A 16,423-nucleotide genomic window follows, 5' to 3' on the forward strand; every position below is an offset into this window, starting at 1 on the left:
CCACTGTGACACTGCCGCCATGACATCACCGCCACCGCAGCACTGCTACCATGACACCACCGGCACTGCAGCACTGCCACCATGGCACTGCCATCGTGACACCACCGCCACTGTGACACTGCCACCGTGACACCACTGCTGCCATGACACTGCCACGGCACCGCCATGACACGGCTGGCCCCTGCAGTGGCTCCCCCCAGGTCTCTGCCAGGCTGCAGCAGGGCCCCGTGCCCCAGTCGCATTGCTCCGGCTGCCTCCAGGCGCTCCTGAGGGGTCACTGGCATGAGGAAGGGGCTGGTACCTCTGACCCGAGGGTGAAGTTGGCTCCCTGCCCATTGCTGGGACCAGCAGGGCTCAGCGACACTTGACAGCAGGAAAAGAATGAACTACTGGTGCCAGGAGTCATCGTGTTCAGCAACTGCACAGTGTCATCACGGTGGAACTGCCTGGTTGTCTGCCCTCACCCCCACCACACAGATGTGCGTCCCATCCCCACGCTCTCTAGAGTAAGGCTGTTGTCTCACTTGGAGCATCAGGTGCACTCGTAGCTCCACAGAGCAGACAGTTTCACAGCGTGGACACAGCTAAAGGAGACCACTTCATTTTGTTGCAGTCCCACCAGTCCCTTACAAGTGGACTGCAGGGAATGAGCAAAACTAAAAGCAGCAGCCAGAGATCAGTGAAGCCTTGCAGTGAATCTCAAAAGGGCCCAAGCACGTGCTCCCCATTATAGAGAACACGGTCCCACAGCAGCACGCTGGCGGGCAGTAGGTGGGGAGCCTCGCCAGGCTGCAGCATCTGCTCCTGCTAGCCCTCAAGAGGAAGCCTTCGTGAGAAGGTTCTGGTTAGAGCAGGTCATTCTGTGAAATGTCCCCTAGGCCACCCATGAAGAATTAGTCCTGTGGCAAGGGGAAAAAATCCCGTCCTGCATCTTGCTTTGTTTCACTCTTGCATCTCCCTGATGCAACACAGAATTCAGGAGTCAGGTTGCAGATCCTCCAAGAGCTCCTGCTTAACAGCAGTTAGGAGAGCCTCTGGGCCTTTGGGGAGAAAGCAGCCAACCTTCAGCTACAGTGTTTGCACTGCTAGCGACCGGGATATCAGCAGGGTTGCTAGGGGCATCTCCTGTACACGCAGGCTGCCAGGCTGATAAGGGCCTGAGCTGGGGCAGGCTGTACGGGAGTCCTCCAGGCTCCCCTGCTGCACCCTGCCAATTCGCCAGCACAGTGACTGCTGGCAACAAAGATCTGCTGCTCTTCACTTTCCTCTTGCTTTCCCCCTGCAGAGGCTGGGTCACAAGGCACCAGTGGTGTTCAGAACAAGGTGCCTCACTAGGCCTCTGTAGATAATGTGATCTTTTCTTTAAGTGTTGTGAGGAGCAGTTGTCCATTCAGAAGCTTTGACTGAGCACAGAACTGGATTCCTCTCTCAGACCTGCCGAACAGTAGGGAAACGAGTCCGGCTGAGATTTGAGATGAAGGAGACACACTGAGCAGAGCAGTGAGGGTGCAGCTGCTGTTACCTGAACACAACTGCGCAGGGCTGTGCACACACAAGCACATCCGACTGCTGCCATGGGGGATTGGTTGCTGCCAGAAAAGAGATCCTGTTTTAATGCTTGGGCCTCTTGAAGCCCGACTATGCACCACAGGCAAGAGAGTGTTTGGGAGCTGCTGCTCAGAGTAAAAACAGCTCATTACCCTGCTGGGGCGCTCTGTAAGTGCAGCGATGCTCTTTGTTGAAAGTACCAGACTCTGAATCAAGGCAGTTCTTTGCCAGAAAACCCTTATCTGACGTCTTGGCAGAGGCAGGTCTAACCAGCATCAAGGGGAAATGTTTTTTCCACTGCCAGCAGGTTTGCAGGGCTGCAGGCAGTGAGCTGCCCTTCCACCTCAGCTCAGTTGCCACACGTCAGCTGAGTGACTGGGGCCCATCTCCAGTGCCACGCTACATGGTATGTTTGCTCAACAGCTCAGGCAAGGTAGACTATGCTAGCTAAGATCTTGCTGGTGTTGCGTCTTTTTTTTTTTTTTTGGTGCTAGCCAGCGATCTCTGAACAAGGGTCCACTGTTGAATGCAGCATCCTTTTGCCTGCCAAGGTGTTTTTTAGCCGCTTAGGGTCATTACAGCTTGTCAGGTGGTTTGAGGTAAACTTTGCCACGACTTTCTCCATAATCTGAACCAGAAGGAGATGGTGAATATAAAAAGAGCTATCCTGGGCCACACCAAGGATCCATCTGGTACAGGTGCCACAAGCAGGACCTAAAGAAGAGTTAAGAGCAGGGCAAGTACATAGATACTTCATAACTAGCTTGGAAATCCAGGGCTAGATAGTGAGAGGGTGAGGGAGAACTAGTAGGGTTTGTCTGGTTTCTCCACACATTTCCAAGGGTTGACCTGAGGTTAGGAGAAGAAGGAAGAAGCATCCTACTTTAGAGTGTTTTCTAAGTGGCACAGACCTGTTGTGACCTGTCATACCAGATCTTTAGCTAGAGCTGGTCACTTCCAACTCAAGAGCTCCACCTCCAACTCTCCATACTTCACTGACACTGGTGAATTTAGGTTCCAAGTCCAGACAAAGCCAGGGAAAAGGGCATGAGAGTCTCCCTGTCAGGGTAGGCAGAGGAGTAACAGAGCTGGGAAAAAAACGACAAGGGTTCTGGGACCATCAGCACCAGCCACATTGGCTCTCACAAGCCAAATGTCTCACCTCTCAGACCTTTATCCTGAGCATTGCTTTGACCTGTGCACTTTTCTTCCCGCCTCGCATCCAAGCTTCATGTCTTCCACAGTCAAGATTTGTCACCTTGTACCTGCCTCTTCCATACTGTCAGCCCCTGGCAAATGCAGTCTGTCTTGCTCATTTCACTTCATGGTGCTGCTACAAATACCCTCCCCTCACTGATTTTTTTTTCAACTTCTTTTTTAACAGGTACCTCTGACAGCTGTCATCCTTCCCTCCCCAGTCAGAGCAAACAAGCTTCATCATCATGTCAATGCCTTGTTCACTATCAAGACATCAGTTCCCATCTTCAACTAGCTCTTGCTACTAGACTGTCATGCACTTAGTAGCGTTCAGCTCAAAACTTCCTCCTCTCCTTCACCCTTCTGGCACTCCAAGAACAAGCTACAATTCTCTTGCTTTCTTCAAACCCCTTTAAATACCCCTGTGCTGCAATGTCTACAAAAAAGAAAGACAGGTAGGGCACTGCCTGCCATGTGTGGGCACAGTGTGTTTCTGATGTCTCGCTCCCTGATAGGACTATAAACTGGGGCAGAGCTTGAACTCCATACTCAGAGGCCATTTCTACAGTAGGTCCAGGCCCATAACAAGGGCTCTCAAGCACTACTGATGTGTTCACTAACAAACTTTCCCCTTTCTTTCAGCCTCAACTCTTCCAGGCTGCCTTTTGAACAGACACTCGTGAAACCCTGCCACACTTGAGGAGCTGCAGTTCTGCTTTTCAAGGCAGCTGCTATGTCAAAGGGATCGAGCCATTATTCAGCTGCTGCAATGCAAACAGCCACCTAACTAGAAAAGCAGCCCAGATCACTGTTACACAAATCCAGATCCTGGGTTTATGAAGCGTATCTCCTGGAAAGGGATGAGGCTTCTGCTTGGAAATGACAAGTAGTGAGAAATGGATCCGCCCTACCACTGTGTCCTGCTCAGTCCATGAGCAGAGTTGTGCATACCTTGGACTGCTTGTGCCTGTGAGCAGCCACTGGCTGGGCTGCCAGGAGGGAGAGCCGCGCTCTTGCAGCCATCTCAGGAACAGCAGGACAAAGATGGAGCAGAGTTGTGGGTCCGTTGGCCAAGGCAGAGCTTCCACTACAACTGCATGGCTGGGGCATCTACTGCCATCCTCACAAGGGAATTTGTTCCCTGCAGCCCAACAGAGGAGCAGCAGAACCACTCGCAGGACAGCAGTCACTGCAAGAAATCAGAAGGTGAATCGGACACGAGCCAAGCCAGTTATCCTGGAGCTGGTACCACATTCTGGAGAGAACACGTGGGGCAAATCACCACTGTAGCTCTTAAGGCGCTGGAGCTACAGCAGGTCACATGCCCCTCCTCCATGCCCCTCCCCAGGCATTGCACCTAGTCACTGCCACCATCACAGGAATGATCTAACAGAAATACCAACGTCCAGAATTTGGAAAGACTTGCCAAAGAGTTGAAGATTGCATCAGACAGGATCTAACCCTGATGCCAGCTGCCCACAGATTGACTGTTAGGGGCCAGAACAAAGAGGGCTTTTGTTCCTTTTATCAGCACCTCCGGGCTCGCCGCTAACTGACAAGACAGAGGGTGATTCCTGCTCAGAGTCTGTGCTCTTGCACTGCCTTTCACATCCCCGCACTACAGGAGGGACACAAGAACATACCAGAACGGCAGTTTAGAACAGGGAGCAACACAAGCAAAAACGCACCTTCTGGGGGTAGGCTAAATTGGGGCTGATGGCACTTCTCCAACTGCTCTTCACCTGTGTGTGGAGACAGCTCCCACCCTGCTAAGGAGACTTCACTCTAGCCCTTGCACTTTATTGTGGTTTCTGCAAGTCGCACCATTTCCTTTAGCTGCAGCATCTGGTAAGTGCAGCAGCTTTTAGGACTGAGAAGAAGAAAGGGAGCCTTTGCTATTAGCACACTAGGTTTCCTCTTGTATTCAAGGTTTGGAGTGCCTTTGCAGAGTAGTTGCTGTTGCAAGTCTTTTCGTCTGGGAGCAGGGTTTAACCATCTCCTCTCTACAGCTTCTCCAACCCCACAGATTCTTTAAAAAGCTTTCCATGGCTACAGTTAAGTTTCTTATCCTTAAAACAAACATGCCGCATGCTTTGTAAACATCCGCGGGCTCTTATCACACATCACCTCTCCTAAATTCCGTTGTGCCTCCTATTGCCTTTTTTATTGTTCTCAACTGCAGAGTAATCCCATTTTGTGCTTCCATGCTGGAGTAGGCATGATATAAGTGGGCTAGCACTCAGAAGCCACCTGCTTTTAGCTGGCAGATCACCCCCGACTTTATTCTCTCAGAGACTCACCATTTTCTCTCCTCCACTCCCTTCTCAACCCTCATACACTGCTGCCCTTTACTGCAGGCCATACGGAAGAGAGCGAACAGCAAAGGCTAGATCTTAGCACGCAAATCCTTGGGAGCAGCGAAGGGCACACTGCAGCAGGGGCCTCTTGCCTTTCTCCCCTCCAGCAATGACTTTCCCAGATCCCCTATTATACTACACAGCAAGGCAGGGATTCTGGTCCTCTCTCCACCCCAGGTGCTTGCAGAGATCACTTGCTGGATAGAAGTGCTGGCATCTCCTGCTGAAGACCCAGAACAGAACCAGAATGGACAGCAGACAGTCAGTTCAAAGTTTTTATTTAACTGTCATAAAAGGATAAGCAGACGATGATTCCAAACCTGTTAACCCGGGTCTAGGATTTACAGACAATATGCATCAAATCAAATTAACAAAAATCTCTCTAGGGGCAGGGCAAGGAAGAGTTAGAGGCAGAGACGTAGCTACGAGAAAACCACATGTACTTGGTCCCAGTTCTAGTACAACCTCAGTGTGGGAGGATCCAAATAAGGGGGCTGTGGAGCTGGAACATGCCTGCCCAGTCACCAGGGGGTCACAGGCCCCAGAGGGCTGCTTCGCCCCTCACTGCCATGTCAGTGCGGCCTTGGGGGTGGCAGGCTGAAGTGCTGCGAGGGGTCTGGTCTGGGCACAGGGGAGGAGGGAGTCTAGTATCAAGGCAATAAATACTGACAGGCCAGGCACAGATTTTAAAAGGCAGAACAGATACGTAAGGCATTAACCGCTCCTGAATATTTGTCCATTGCAAGCTCTTTGTTGATCACATCAGGAGAACAGCTGCAGAAACAGACTAGTCCATCCTCAGCCCAAAAGAGCGAGGAGGGCAGGTGCTGCCCTGGTATTTCAGTGCTTTGCAGCTACTTAAGCTGCAATGAGAAGTCTGAGGTGATGGCAACACTGGTGACTCCCGCACCTACCTGCCTTGCAACCCCTTCCGTGCCTTGGAGGCGCTGGGGCTGCCCAGAGAGTTCGGAGCTCTACATAAACAGGGCCAGGGGTTCTGCCAGGCCAGCTCTCTGGACACTGGAGGGATGGCTTGGGGAAGGGGCTGGGTGTCACCCAGGATGGCACGTCACCCTCCCCTTTGGAGATGTCCAGTCTCAGGTGAAGAATGGACCAGCAGCGAAGCGGGAAGTTGTGAATCATTCCTAATAACCCAGGAGGGGTGTGACCCAGATGAGTGCCATGCCAACAGACACAGGGCAGGTGAGGGCATTTAAAAAGTGTAACAAGGGCAGGGCCCCCTCCCTAGAGGATACATGTTACACATTAAGGCATCATGGTTACAGGGAACATCCACAAATGAAGCTGCCAGTGTTCCCAGGACACTGACTGGATGGAAGGGGCAGGCCAGACATGATTTTAGGCAACAAACATCCAGTGGCTGCCTGGCATCAGAGTTCCTCAGCCACTTGGAGGCAATGGCTACCCTGAGCTGGGCACAGGAAAGTTAAGAACATCCTCTGATCTGCTTCCTATACAGAATACAGGAGTCTCTCCCCTTCAGCACCTACCAGAATAAAGGAAGGTGAGAAGCAGCAAAGGGCTAGGCAAAGGAGCGAGCGCTCCCACCTCTGTGCTGGGACATCATGGCCCTGGGAGGGGCAGCTGGAGGCCAGATGCAGACAGCATGGTTTGGTCAATTCTGTTCAGTGATTCTCTGGGGAGGGGGCACATTACAAAACTGAGCTCTCTGGACAACTTAAAATGGGGGGGGCAGTGTGAAAGGGAAGAGGGTTCCAATGTCAGCACTTTGGTACAGGGAGGGGTTTCTACGGTAGCCACTGTCTGATTCGTGCTCTCTGGGGATTGGCCTTGGGAAGGGCTAGTCCTTCCAATCCTTCTTAATGGTCAGGTTCCACTCCCAGGACAGGTGGTCAGTCTTATCATCGTCTGTGAATTTGGATTTGATGTTGTAGCTGCCCCGGGCCAGCATGCCCTTAGGAGCTTCTTCCATGGGGGTCAGAAACTCGTACTCTTCTGCTCGGGGGCCATAGCTCCCAACCATGTATTCAGTCTTGTCAACTAGAAGGAGAAAGAGGTGGATGGAAACTGTGTAAGAGCCTCCCCTGCATTTGGGGCAAGGCTAAAGCATATGTAAGGTCTGTTACTGCTACAACAATCCACAAAAACACACAGAAGCTGTGAGAACAACTATGTCCCCTACATTAACAGCTTCACTCACTCCAGAAACCGCTCCTTCAGCAGGAGGCAATCCTCCCACACTAGCACTGCTGTCCATGCAGAAGTGATCTGTTCACTTCTGAGCTCTAGTAGTGACTACACATCAAGCCCAGAGGTGCAGATGCAACCAGGACCGCAGGCTGTCACACTGCAGCAGACTCAGAAGAGCCTTCACATTCCCAAAGGCTCAAAGGCAGAGGCATGACCAGCATGCTTCCAACTAAAGACTGTCTCCTCCCCTTAGGAACTGTTGGGGCAGCAATGGACAAGTCCCCATCGCAGTACAGGAGAAAGGCCTCACACAAAGCAGTACCTGAGTCATAGTGGAAGCACTTACTTTTCACTCCTTTTCGGAACGTGTGCTGAATATACTTCAACCCTGACACAATCTCCCTGTTCACCTGCAGGGAGACAAGCAAGGACTGTAGAAAACAGAGGGATCCTACACACAGCCCCACGCACAGTAGGAGACAATTTCCTTCATCACACCACAGTTTTGGGGGCTCAGGCATTCCCTGTGCTGGGACTGCAACAATCAGATGTTCCAAAGTTCATTGGTTCTTCAGTTTTCAGATCAGAATTCTTACCCTAAAGGAGATTTTTATCCGGTATTCCACACCCTCCTTCAGCACAAATGCTTGCTTTTTGTAGCTCTCCAGGTCACCTGAAAAGAAGGGAGAGGGTTGCTCAGAGTCCAACGGACGGATTCAACTTGCAAGGGGTCTTTACAACAGTATCTGCAATAGCAGGGGACTAGACTGGACCCTTACTGCCAGTACCACACACAAAGTTTATCCTTCCATTTTTGCTAGTCAGGACCCCCTTTGCTACCTTTCCCGAGCTACCTGAGGCAGGCAGATGATACTGCATGAAAGGACTACACCATCACACAGCAACGCAGTTAACTCAAGGATGTCCCTTTGTAAACATTTGCTGCAAGGCTGTCACTATCTCAAAGATGCCACTGGTGTGGCTGCGCAGGCTGGAGGACAGCTGGCTCCCCCAGCTGGCAACTTATGCACCTACAAAACTAGAGGCAGGCAACCTAGTGGAAGCAGAAAGGCCTTTTTGCTGAGGTGGAGGGTACTGACACCAGCCACTAGGTTCAAAGTACTGGAATCCTTTGGTGGCCTGGGCACCTTACCCTGCAGTCAAGAAAGGGGCATTTCTGACATACAGGAAAGCTTGCCCGCCACCCCCATCAGTGCTCTCGCAGAACCTTCTGAAGGACTCTGCATCAAGTCAGCTTTGACCTGGAAGAAGGGATAGTATTCCTCCCTAGCTCACCTGTCAAGTCCAGCTCCAGAGGGCCAGGAGCAGTAGCACAGACCAAAGTTAGTTTGGTCACCACCACATTTGGAGCATTAGGATCTAGGAGACAAACAGAAAGGCTATTAAACACCCATCCCCAGTGCCAACCCAGGCAACTCCTCACTTTTCCTTCCAGGGCAGTTTTTGAAAAAGCAAGGAAACCAGTGAGGACAACATTCACCTCAGCAGAGGTCCGGGCTCCCCCTTGCATTATGCCCAGCACACAGTCCCTCCCAGAACAGCTCCCTCTAGATGGAAAGAGGATGCAACTCCCCCCACCCAAATCCCATTGCTTTATTCATAGGGCCAGAGATTCAGCACTGGGGGAGCACAGACATGTGCCTTTAAGCTCCTGGCTGCACTCATGCCCAAGTGCAGAGAGCTGGGAAGAGAACAGCTCCCTGACAGGAGCAGGGATAAAGCTGAAGGTCACAGATGGAGCTGTGGCTCTCGTGAGGCTCAGCCATGTCCTAGGGCTCACCTGCAGTCACAGTGACGGCACCAAGCAGTGCCTCCTTGTACTTGCGCAAACTCTCATCATCCTTGTCCAGCTCCTGGATCTCCTGGATGCTCTTCTGGGCAGGTGGCTTATAGTTGACTGAGTGTTCATCCTCCTCATTCTCAGCTGCAATCTGGGCCAGCTGCTCTGCCGTCGGCTCCTGCTCTGCCATCTCCACGCACGCGAATTACACTGAAGTGGGGAGGAAAAGTGTAACTGCATCTACCTACTCCAAAAGTGCAGGCCTCTTCCCAGCAGCACAGCTCTTGCACAAATCGGGCATCCCCAGGACTGCTGCACACCAGCTCCACAGGCTCCCTCTCATAATTGGGCCTTCATGGGCTGCCCCCAGAGGGACCTTCAGGAGTACATGACTGCCAAGGGCCCCTACCCCGCTGCCCATGCAAACTCCTCCAACAGATCAGGTCTCATATTCAGCCCATCCAGGCCCATGCAAGAGGGTGGGAAAAATTCAACCTCCATGCTTTGTTCATAAGCTAGGACAGGTAAATATCCTAAGCCAGAGAGAAAACACTCCCCTCCACCAAAATAACTGGGTGAAGCTTTCACTCATAATAGAGCTGAGCCCAGAATAAACCCAGTTCAGTTCTGCTTCTCTACAACATACAATCCCAGCTAAGAATAAACATTGGCCCCACCACTGGCCCAAACCCCCAAAGCCTCTGCTACAGTCTTGTAGCTTATAGCTTGTAATTCAGTCAGATCAATCTACTCTGTGCTGGATGCCTCTGAGGAGGGGAATGAGGCACCTGGCTCAGCTGATCTCATGCTCAGACCTTTCCAAAGATCTGTGTCACATAAGGCCAGTGAAACACAGCTAATGGATTAAAAACATTTGTGTAGTTTGGCTCAGCTGTTCAAGTCCCCAGATGCACTCTAACGAGGAAAAAAGCAGCTGCATACAAAGGGCTGGTGAAAGGTGATGCCAACACCCCATTAAAAACCCAGGTTAAAGCCAATGATATTTCTGAATAACTCTTCATGTTCCACTGGGCACACTGTCCGAAGGGTGATCCTATGGCAAATACTAACTTGGACTGCTCCACAGACTTTAAAACCCCCTTTGATGATGACAGCTTTTGAAAAGCTTTTTGTACAAGCAATATCCTTCACAAATTATACTTCTACCATTACCTGGCATTCCCATAACCTGTTTGATGTTCCTACCTCAAATTTTGCACTAGCATACACAACTCAGACTGCAAAACTGCATTCTCTGTTCTTGCATCTAGCTTCCAAATAAAGCAAAAACTACAACATTCACTACACATACAACACACATGCAATACACTTAAATACAAGCTTATGATCTAGATGCACTTCCACAAAATGCAAAGATACATCTAGAAATGACAACATGTTAAAGAAAAGCGAGATCAACAACTAAAGCCTGTCATACAGGTCACACTAAATAAGCTAACCATCACCTTTGAACTAACTGACATAATAAAACACAGTTCAATTATTCCTTTTCTGTCCAATGTGCCACCCAGAGGAGGAAAGAAAAATCCTAGGGCTGACACTAATCACACACAGTTTATAGAGCACATTTTACAGTGACGCAAGGCAAGTTATGCAGACACTGGAGCCAGTCTGACTCCATCTCCAGTTTGAGCCCAGCAACAGTTGTAATAGCAGAAGGGTGGAGGTGCCATCTGGACTGCACTAATATTTTTAGCCGTAAGTTTTATGAACATTTTGTTGGGGAACAAGACAAAGGAGACAAATTCTACCCTGGAAAGTGCAGCTTTGCACATCTCCACCAGAAGAGAAGACTACAGCAGACCTACCAGCAAATATTCAAAAGGAAAAAAAAAAAATTGACCACTCCATCTGCCAAGATTTTGGGGTTAAGCACTGGCATCAGCTCCCAGGGAGCCAGCGCTGAAGTGTCGGTGCAGTCGGGCCCCGCAAAGGGGGTCCCACTTCTCACCCACTGCCAGACCTGGAGCACAGATTTTCTGATTTGTCCTGGGCTGGCCCTGCTTCCCTCAGGGAGGGTAACATGCCTCTTCTGGTGGGCTGAGGGTAGGATACTTGTAATGGATGTAATTGGTGTATCTGGGTATTAAGGCTTGACAGCATCACAGAATAGCTGTGGTTGGAAGGGACCTCTGGAGATCATCTGGTCCAACCCCCCTGCTCAAGCAGGGTCAGCTAGAGCAGGTTGCCCAGGACTGCATCTTGTTGGGTTTTCAGTATCTCCAAGGATGGAGACCGCACAACCTGCCCACGCAACCTGTTCCAGTGTTCAACCACCCTCACAGTAAAGTGTTTTCCTGTGCTCAGGTGGAATTTCCTGTGTTTCAGTTTGTGCCCTTTGACTAAGACTGTATCACCGGACAAGGAAAAAAGAAAAAAGATGCGGCACACTTGGGGTTATTTAAAAGGGCTTTGGCCCTGGGCAGGTGCAAGCATGTCTGTGCAGGAGAGTTCTTCCCACTATCCCTCTGCACTTTTAACACCCAACAATCACCTGCATCAACCCGTACACTTTACAGCAAGCAGCTGGCTTTTCTGCATAGGACTGTCCAATACCCTTGCACTGAATAACATAGAAATTTATATTCAAAAGGTCACTTAATCTTATGTCATATATGCAACAGGTGATTAGATTTCACTCTGGTATGCCCATATCAAACCCAGTCACTTGCTTTGGACTAGTCTCCAGAAATGCCTCCAGCCTTGAAGACTCCCAGAGGTGGAGAGCACACATTTGCTCAAGCATCCGTTCTAATGCTTAATTTCCCTGTTACAGACCTTTGCCTTGCCTCCACGCTAGATTTCACCTGCCAAATGCTACAGCTTGTTCTCTCTCCATACACTGAAGAACTCGTGGACTTTTCTCCTCCGACACCTGTAGCTTTCAGGAAATAGAAGTGACTGACTTTCAGTGAGAGCCTGAAAGAACGTAAGTCTCAAGTCACTGACTACTATTGACTCCCAAACTCTCTATGACTGAGTCCTTTTAAAAAAGATGCATATAAAAAACAGATGCAATGCTCCAAATTAACCTTCCCAGAGCTGAACACATGGCAGATGATCCACCAGTATCTACACGACACAGACAGTGTTGGAAATCCCTCCACAATACTACACTAGCATTCACGGGTGCTTATTCTGTATTGTCCTTCAATTTTCAGACTAGGCAAAGACAACTAACAACCTTCCTGCTCTGAGTGTCACTTGCAAGTAATAACCAACAAGAATTGGCCAGACAGCCTCTCCTGTAACAACCAAAGGTCGCCAGAGCCATTACTACGCAAACAGCTGATGACCAGCACTCCAAGTTAAACAGAGCAGCTCTAGACTACAGTACAGCTCACCCCAACAGTAGAGTCAGGTCTGGAAGACAGCTGTGCTCTGCACAGGAGCAGTCTTAGGTTTTAAACATTACTGAAGAACAGCAGCTGATTTCTAGGCTCAGGTATCCTGCCCTGATCAGAGTTAAGAAATTTATTAGTTGTCTCACCCAAGCACAGAGCTACCAGTTGCTGTATACCTACCTTGAGGTGGAACAGATGGGGCAACATGGGTTTTCTCCCACACATCACCAGCACCCAAACTTCATCAGCTCCATTACAGTAACCCTCTCCGCAAACAGATTTTTAGCAACAACTGTGCCTTAGATGGCACAGAAAAAAAACAGCCTCAGTTGCTTTCCTTTGCCTCTAACCTTAATTCTATGACCAAAAGCTAAAGAAACCATCATGACTTGCACAAATTAATTAAGAACCACCCCAGTCCCCACATGATTTTTAAAATCATGGAAGTCCACCAAAGACAGAAACTAGCTCTTCAAACTAAACCAAAGTCACCTGAAAAGGCAAGAGATGTTACAACTAGCAGCTCCAGCCAGGGCAGGATCCAGCTCTCTAAGGAAGCACTGGAAAAATATTACTTCAGCTCTTCCAACAAGCTTTCCCAAGTGCAACAGTAGGGAGAGCAACATCGTTGATCAGGTTGCGCCGAAGCCACGCTGCTGCCGAGCTCGAGAGAAGCAGGCTTGTGTGACCCTGACTGGATGTAAGGGCGAAGAGACACACTGCAATACACCCAACTGGGAGCCAGGCTCCAGCAGGCAGCCTCCTCCCAGCACAGAGCACTGCCTTTAATAACCTCGGGTCACAGTTCCTTGGCTACTTCTCCAAACACTGAGCCAGAAAGGAAGGAGACTCCCAATAGCATAAAACTTTTCCAAGATCCTCAACCTCGCCCTTTCAGGCTTCTAAGACAAAGCATTTCTTACAGCTCAGAATTAGTAAAACAGAGCTTTTCCAGGTGCATGAAAGACCAGCCATCAGACTGCCAGACAAAACAAAGTCAAAGGATTCAATTGTATCTCAACTCCCAGGAGAGAACCGCACTCACGTATCCCACTCGCATGCTGCTGCGACCTGCAGCAAGAACGCAGCACTGACATGTAGAAAGTTTGCTGCAGCAGAGGCAGTAACTAAGGTGATGGGACCTGCAATCTCAGTTCCTTCAAAGGGCTCAGCTCCTTCTTAACCAAAGCCATTCTGATACACTGCTGACCTGCAACTGGATGTGGGTAACTTCTTTTAACTCAAGAATTCAAACCTCAGGCATCGCTCTGAGGTCCTTAGAAGGGAATTCCTCTTCAGCCCCTTTTGAGACTTAGGAGATGCTCACGTACCCTGTTCACGTACCCTTCCGTATCAATAGCTCTCTGACTCTTAAAACACAACTGACTCATAGTACCTTAGAGCTGGTGTCTCTGCAGCTCCTGGGAGAACCACTACTCTGGAACAGACAGCTCACACCTGCTGGGAACTGTAGTAGCTGCCAACAGGGAAGGGGACGCCTAGCCTGCTCTCAGCCTGAAAGCAAATTACAATGAACAGGCTCCAGGATAGCCCTAGATGCTTCTCAGATCTTTGGAGATCTCACAAGTCTGCAGAAGACAGCAGAAGACTGAATCATTTCCCACCACGGAATTCTTACTCAGCAGCCTTCACTGCTCCCTTAAGTCAGCAGTTTCTCCTGGATTCTCTTGGTATTTGTACAGTGCAATAGCAAATAACTAGCAGCACTGAATACAAGAGCCCCACCTTCTGCCAGCTGGAAAAACTGCTAGGAATATAACCCCACATCTGTTTTCAGATGGGCAATGGTAAATAGTGACTTCTTCATACCCCAGGGTCAAGATCCCAAGGCACTAGTGAAATAAAAGTTAGTCAGAGTCCTTCAAATGAGCTGACAGGCTTGGGATGTCCCTTAGGCTACAGTGCAGCCACCGCCACATAGCAGTGCCAATTCAAGCAGTCCCCACCCTTCCTTCTTTCCCTGTTGTGCAAAGGAAAGCTTGTACGATCACACAGCGAACTCAGTTGGCAACTGATTCAGTTAATAACCATTTCTGCAAGGTTAGTTTCTCGACAGATCAGTTCACTGATCCAGTTCACTATGCAGCTGCAAAAGCTGTTATACTGTGAAAACAGGGAGAAAAAACTGCTTAAACCAGTTCAAGTGACACTGCTGCTCCACATGTACAATGACAGCTTGAGAGGCTTGATCAGAAATAAATTGGGCTCAGCTCTGTTCCTATGGCAGCAGTACAGGAGGGAGGGTATATCAACTGGCAAAAAAGGAAATAATGACTCACCGATACTTCCCAGAAGCTGTGTCCTGCCCTCTGACAACAATACCCACAGGAATTCGGAGGTAGGGGGAAGTTCAGATAATGCTGCTGCACCAGGTCACTTTGTAAGAGCATCCCAACGAATTCTAATCTCATCTGGGGACTAATCCTCACCATTAGCTCAAAGCTCTGGAATAAAGAATTCTGCAACAGCCTGCTGCCTTTCAGGTACTTTGCAGTTTGGATATGCTTTTTTTTTTTTCATATGACCTAGTCCTAGATTGCAGTTCAGATAACATATTATCCTGCAACAGCAAAACCAAAGAAGCTAGCAGATGATTCCATACACCCTCATAACTTTAAAACTTCAAAAAACTCTTGCAGTCCTACATGCAGAATGCGAACAAGTTACCATGGGTAAGCGTGCTGCAGTCTGGCTGCAACCATCTGTTAACGCAACGGCAATACAGCCGCAGACACTGTCAAGAGCGTGATCAAGTTGTAAAAATTGCCACTTGCTTCCTTGCTTGAACACTATGATGGAACAGCCTCTGCTCAGCTGCTCCTGTACAAGAATAGCTGCACTGGAAGAGCTCTGGGGAAAACAGAATAATAAAGCATTCGGGACAAGACCTGAAACCCTCAAGGCAACAATGCAGTTGCTTAGTGAAATCAAGAGTTCTTCTCATTTTAAGAAAAGGAAGTTACAACTTTCAGACTTGTTGCAAAGAGTCTATTGAGCAAGGAAAGGCATCATCATCCTTCCAACATAGACTTTTATTCAGAAAGGAACAAGGCGATTAGATGCCATGCACAAGAACCAAGCCGCAGTCTTCATCCACGTTTCACCAGCCGCCCTAAAACGCTTCCTGCCTGTAGCATTACGGGGGGAGAACAGGCGCTTTAATTATTCTAACAAGGAAGGAGATCAGCCCTGAGGAAGTCACTTCCAGGTTCCTCATTTCAAAACTAGAAACCATTTACGGAAGATCTATTCGGGGACAAACGGGAGTGCTGGCATCTCCCACCTCCCTGCAAGGCAGGAAAGCACCCGGCGTTCATTTTCACCGCCGCTCCGCGGCCCCAGCACGGCGGAGATCGGCGGGAGGCCGAGCGCCGCCCTCCAGCCGCCCTCGCGGGAAGCGCGGGCCGAGCGGAGACGCCCGCGCTCCGAGACCCTGAAAACCTCCCGCTGCCGGAGCCGCGCCCGGAGCGCGGCCCCGCGAGGAAGCGCCGCTCCCGCACCCCGAGAGGCCGCTGAAGGGCGTCGGAGCCCGGCTCCCGCGGCGGCGCAGAGCCCGCGGCCCGCGCCCGCCCCGCCCGCCCGCCGCCCCGCGGCCCGGGCCGCCGCCGCCCCGCCCTACCGGCCCTGCTGCCTCTCCGCGCCGCGCTGACAACGCCGCCGGGATCCGCCCCGCCGCCCGCGCACCCCCGCACTTCCGGGACACGCCCGTCACTTCCCGTTATAAGCCACCGAGCTCGGCGTCTCACTTCCGGCCGCTGCCCGGCGCGCTGATTGGCCGCCGCGCGAGCCGCGCGATGGCGGAGCGGGCCATAGAGCTGGGGAGCGGGGCAGAGCGCCGCGGGAGGGGCGGCGCGCGGCGGAGGACCCGGGCCGGGCCGGGCCCGCCGCGACACGAAGCAGGCGCGCACAGCTCTAGACACGTTTCTATTTTATTACGGCAAAGGTGAAAAAGCCACCTCGGC

At 50.6% G+C, this 16,423-nt stretch overlaps 1 protein-coding gene across 1 annotated transcript; it reads right to left on the bottom strand.

The window, feature by feature from the left end:
• Positions 1-5,363: 5,363 nt before the first annotated feature.
• On the bottom strand, positions 5,364-16,183 carry ARHGDIA (Rho GDP dissociation inhibitor alpha). Its single transcript, XM_067308099.1, has 6 exons — positions 16,081-16,183; positions 9,076-9,285; positions 8,571-8,654; positions 7,871-7,947; positions 7,621-7,684; positions 5,364-7,124 (listed from the first exon to the last, which is right to left on the bottom strand). Exons 2-6 carry the CDS (start codon positions 9,263-9,265, stop codon positions 6,925-6,927), a joined length of 615 nt encoding a protein of 204 aa, XP_067164200.1. The 5' UTR covers positions 9,266-9,285; positions 16,081-16,183; the 3' UTR covers positions 5,364-6,924.
• Positions 16,184-16,423: the final 240 nt, after the last annotated feature.

Source organism: Apteryx mantelli, chromosome 19 (genome assembly GCF_036417845.1).
Source record: "Apteryx mantelli isolate bAptMan1 chromosome 19, bAptMan1.hap1, whole genome shotgun sequence".
In the NCBI taxonomy this organism is placed as follows: domain Eukaryota; kingdom Metazoa; phylum Chordata; class Aves; order Apterygiformes; family Apterygidae; genus Apteryx; species Apteryx mantelli.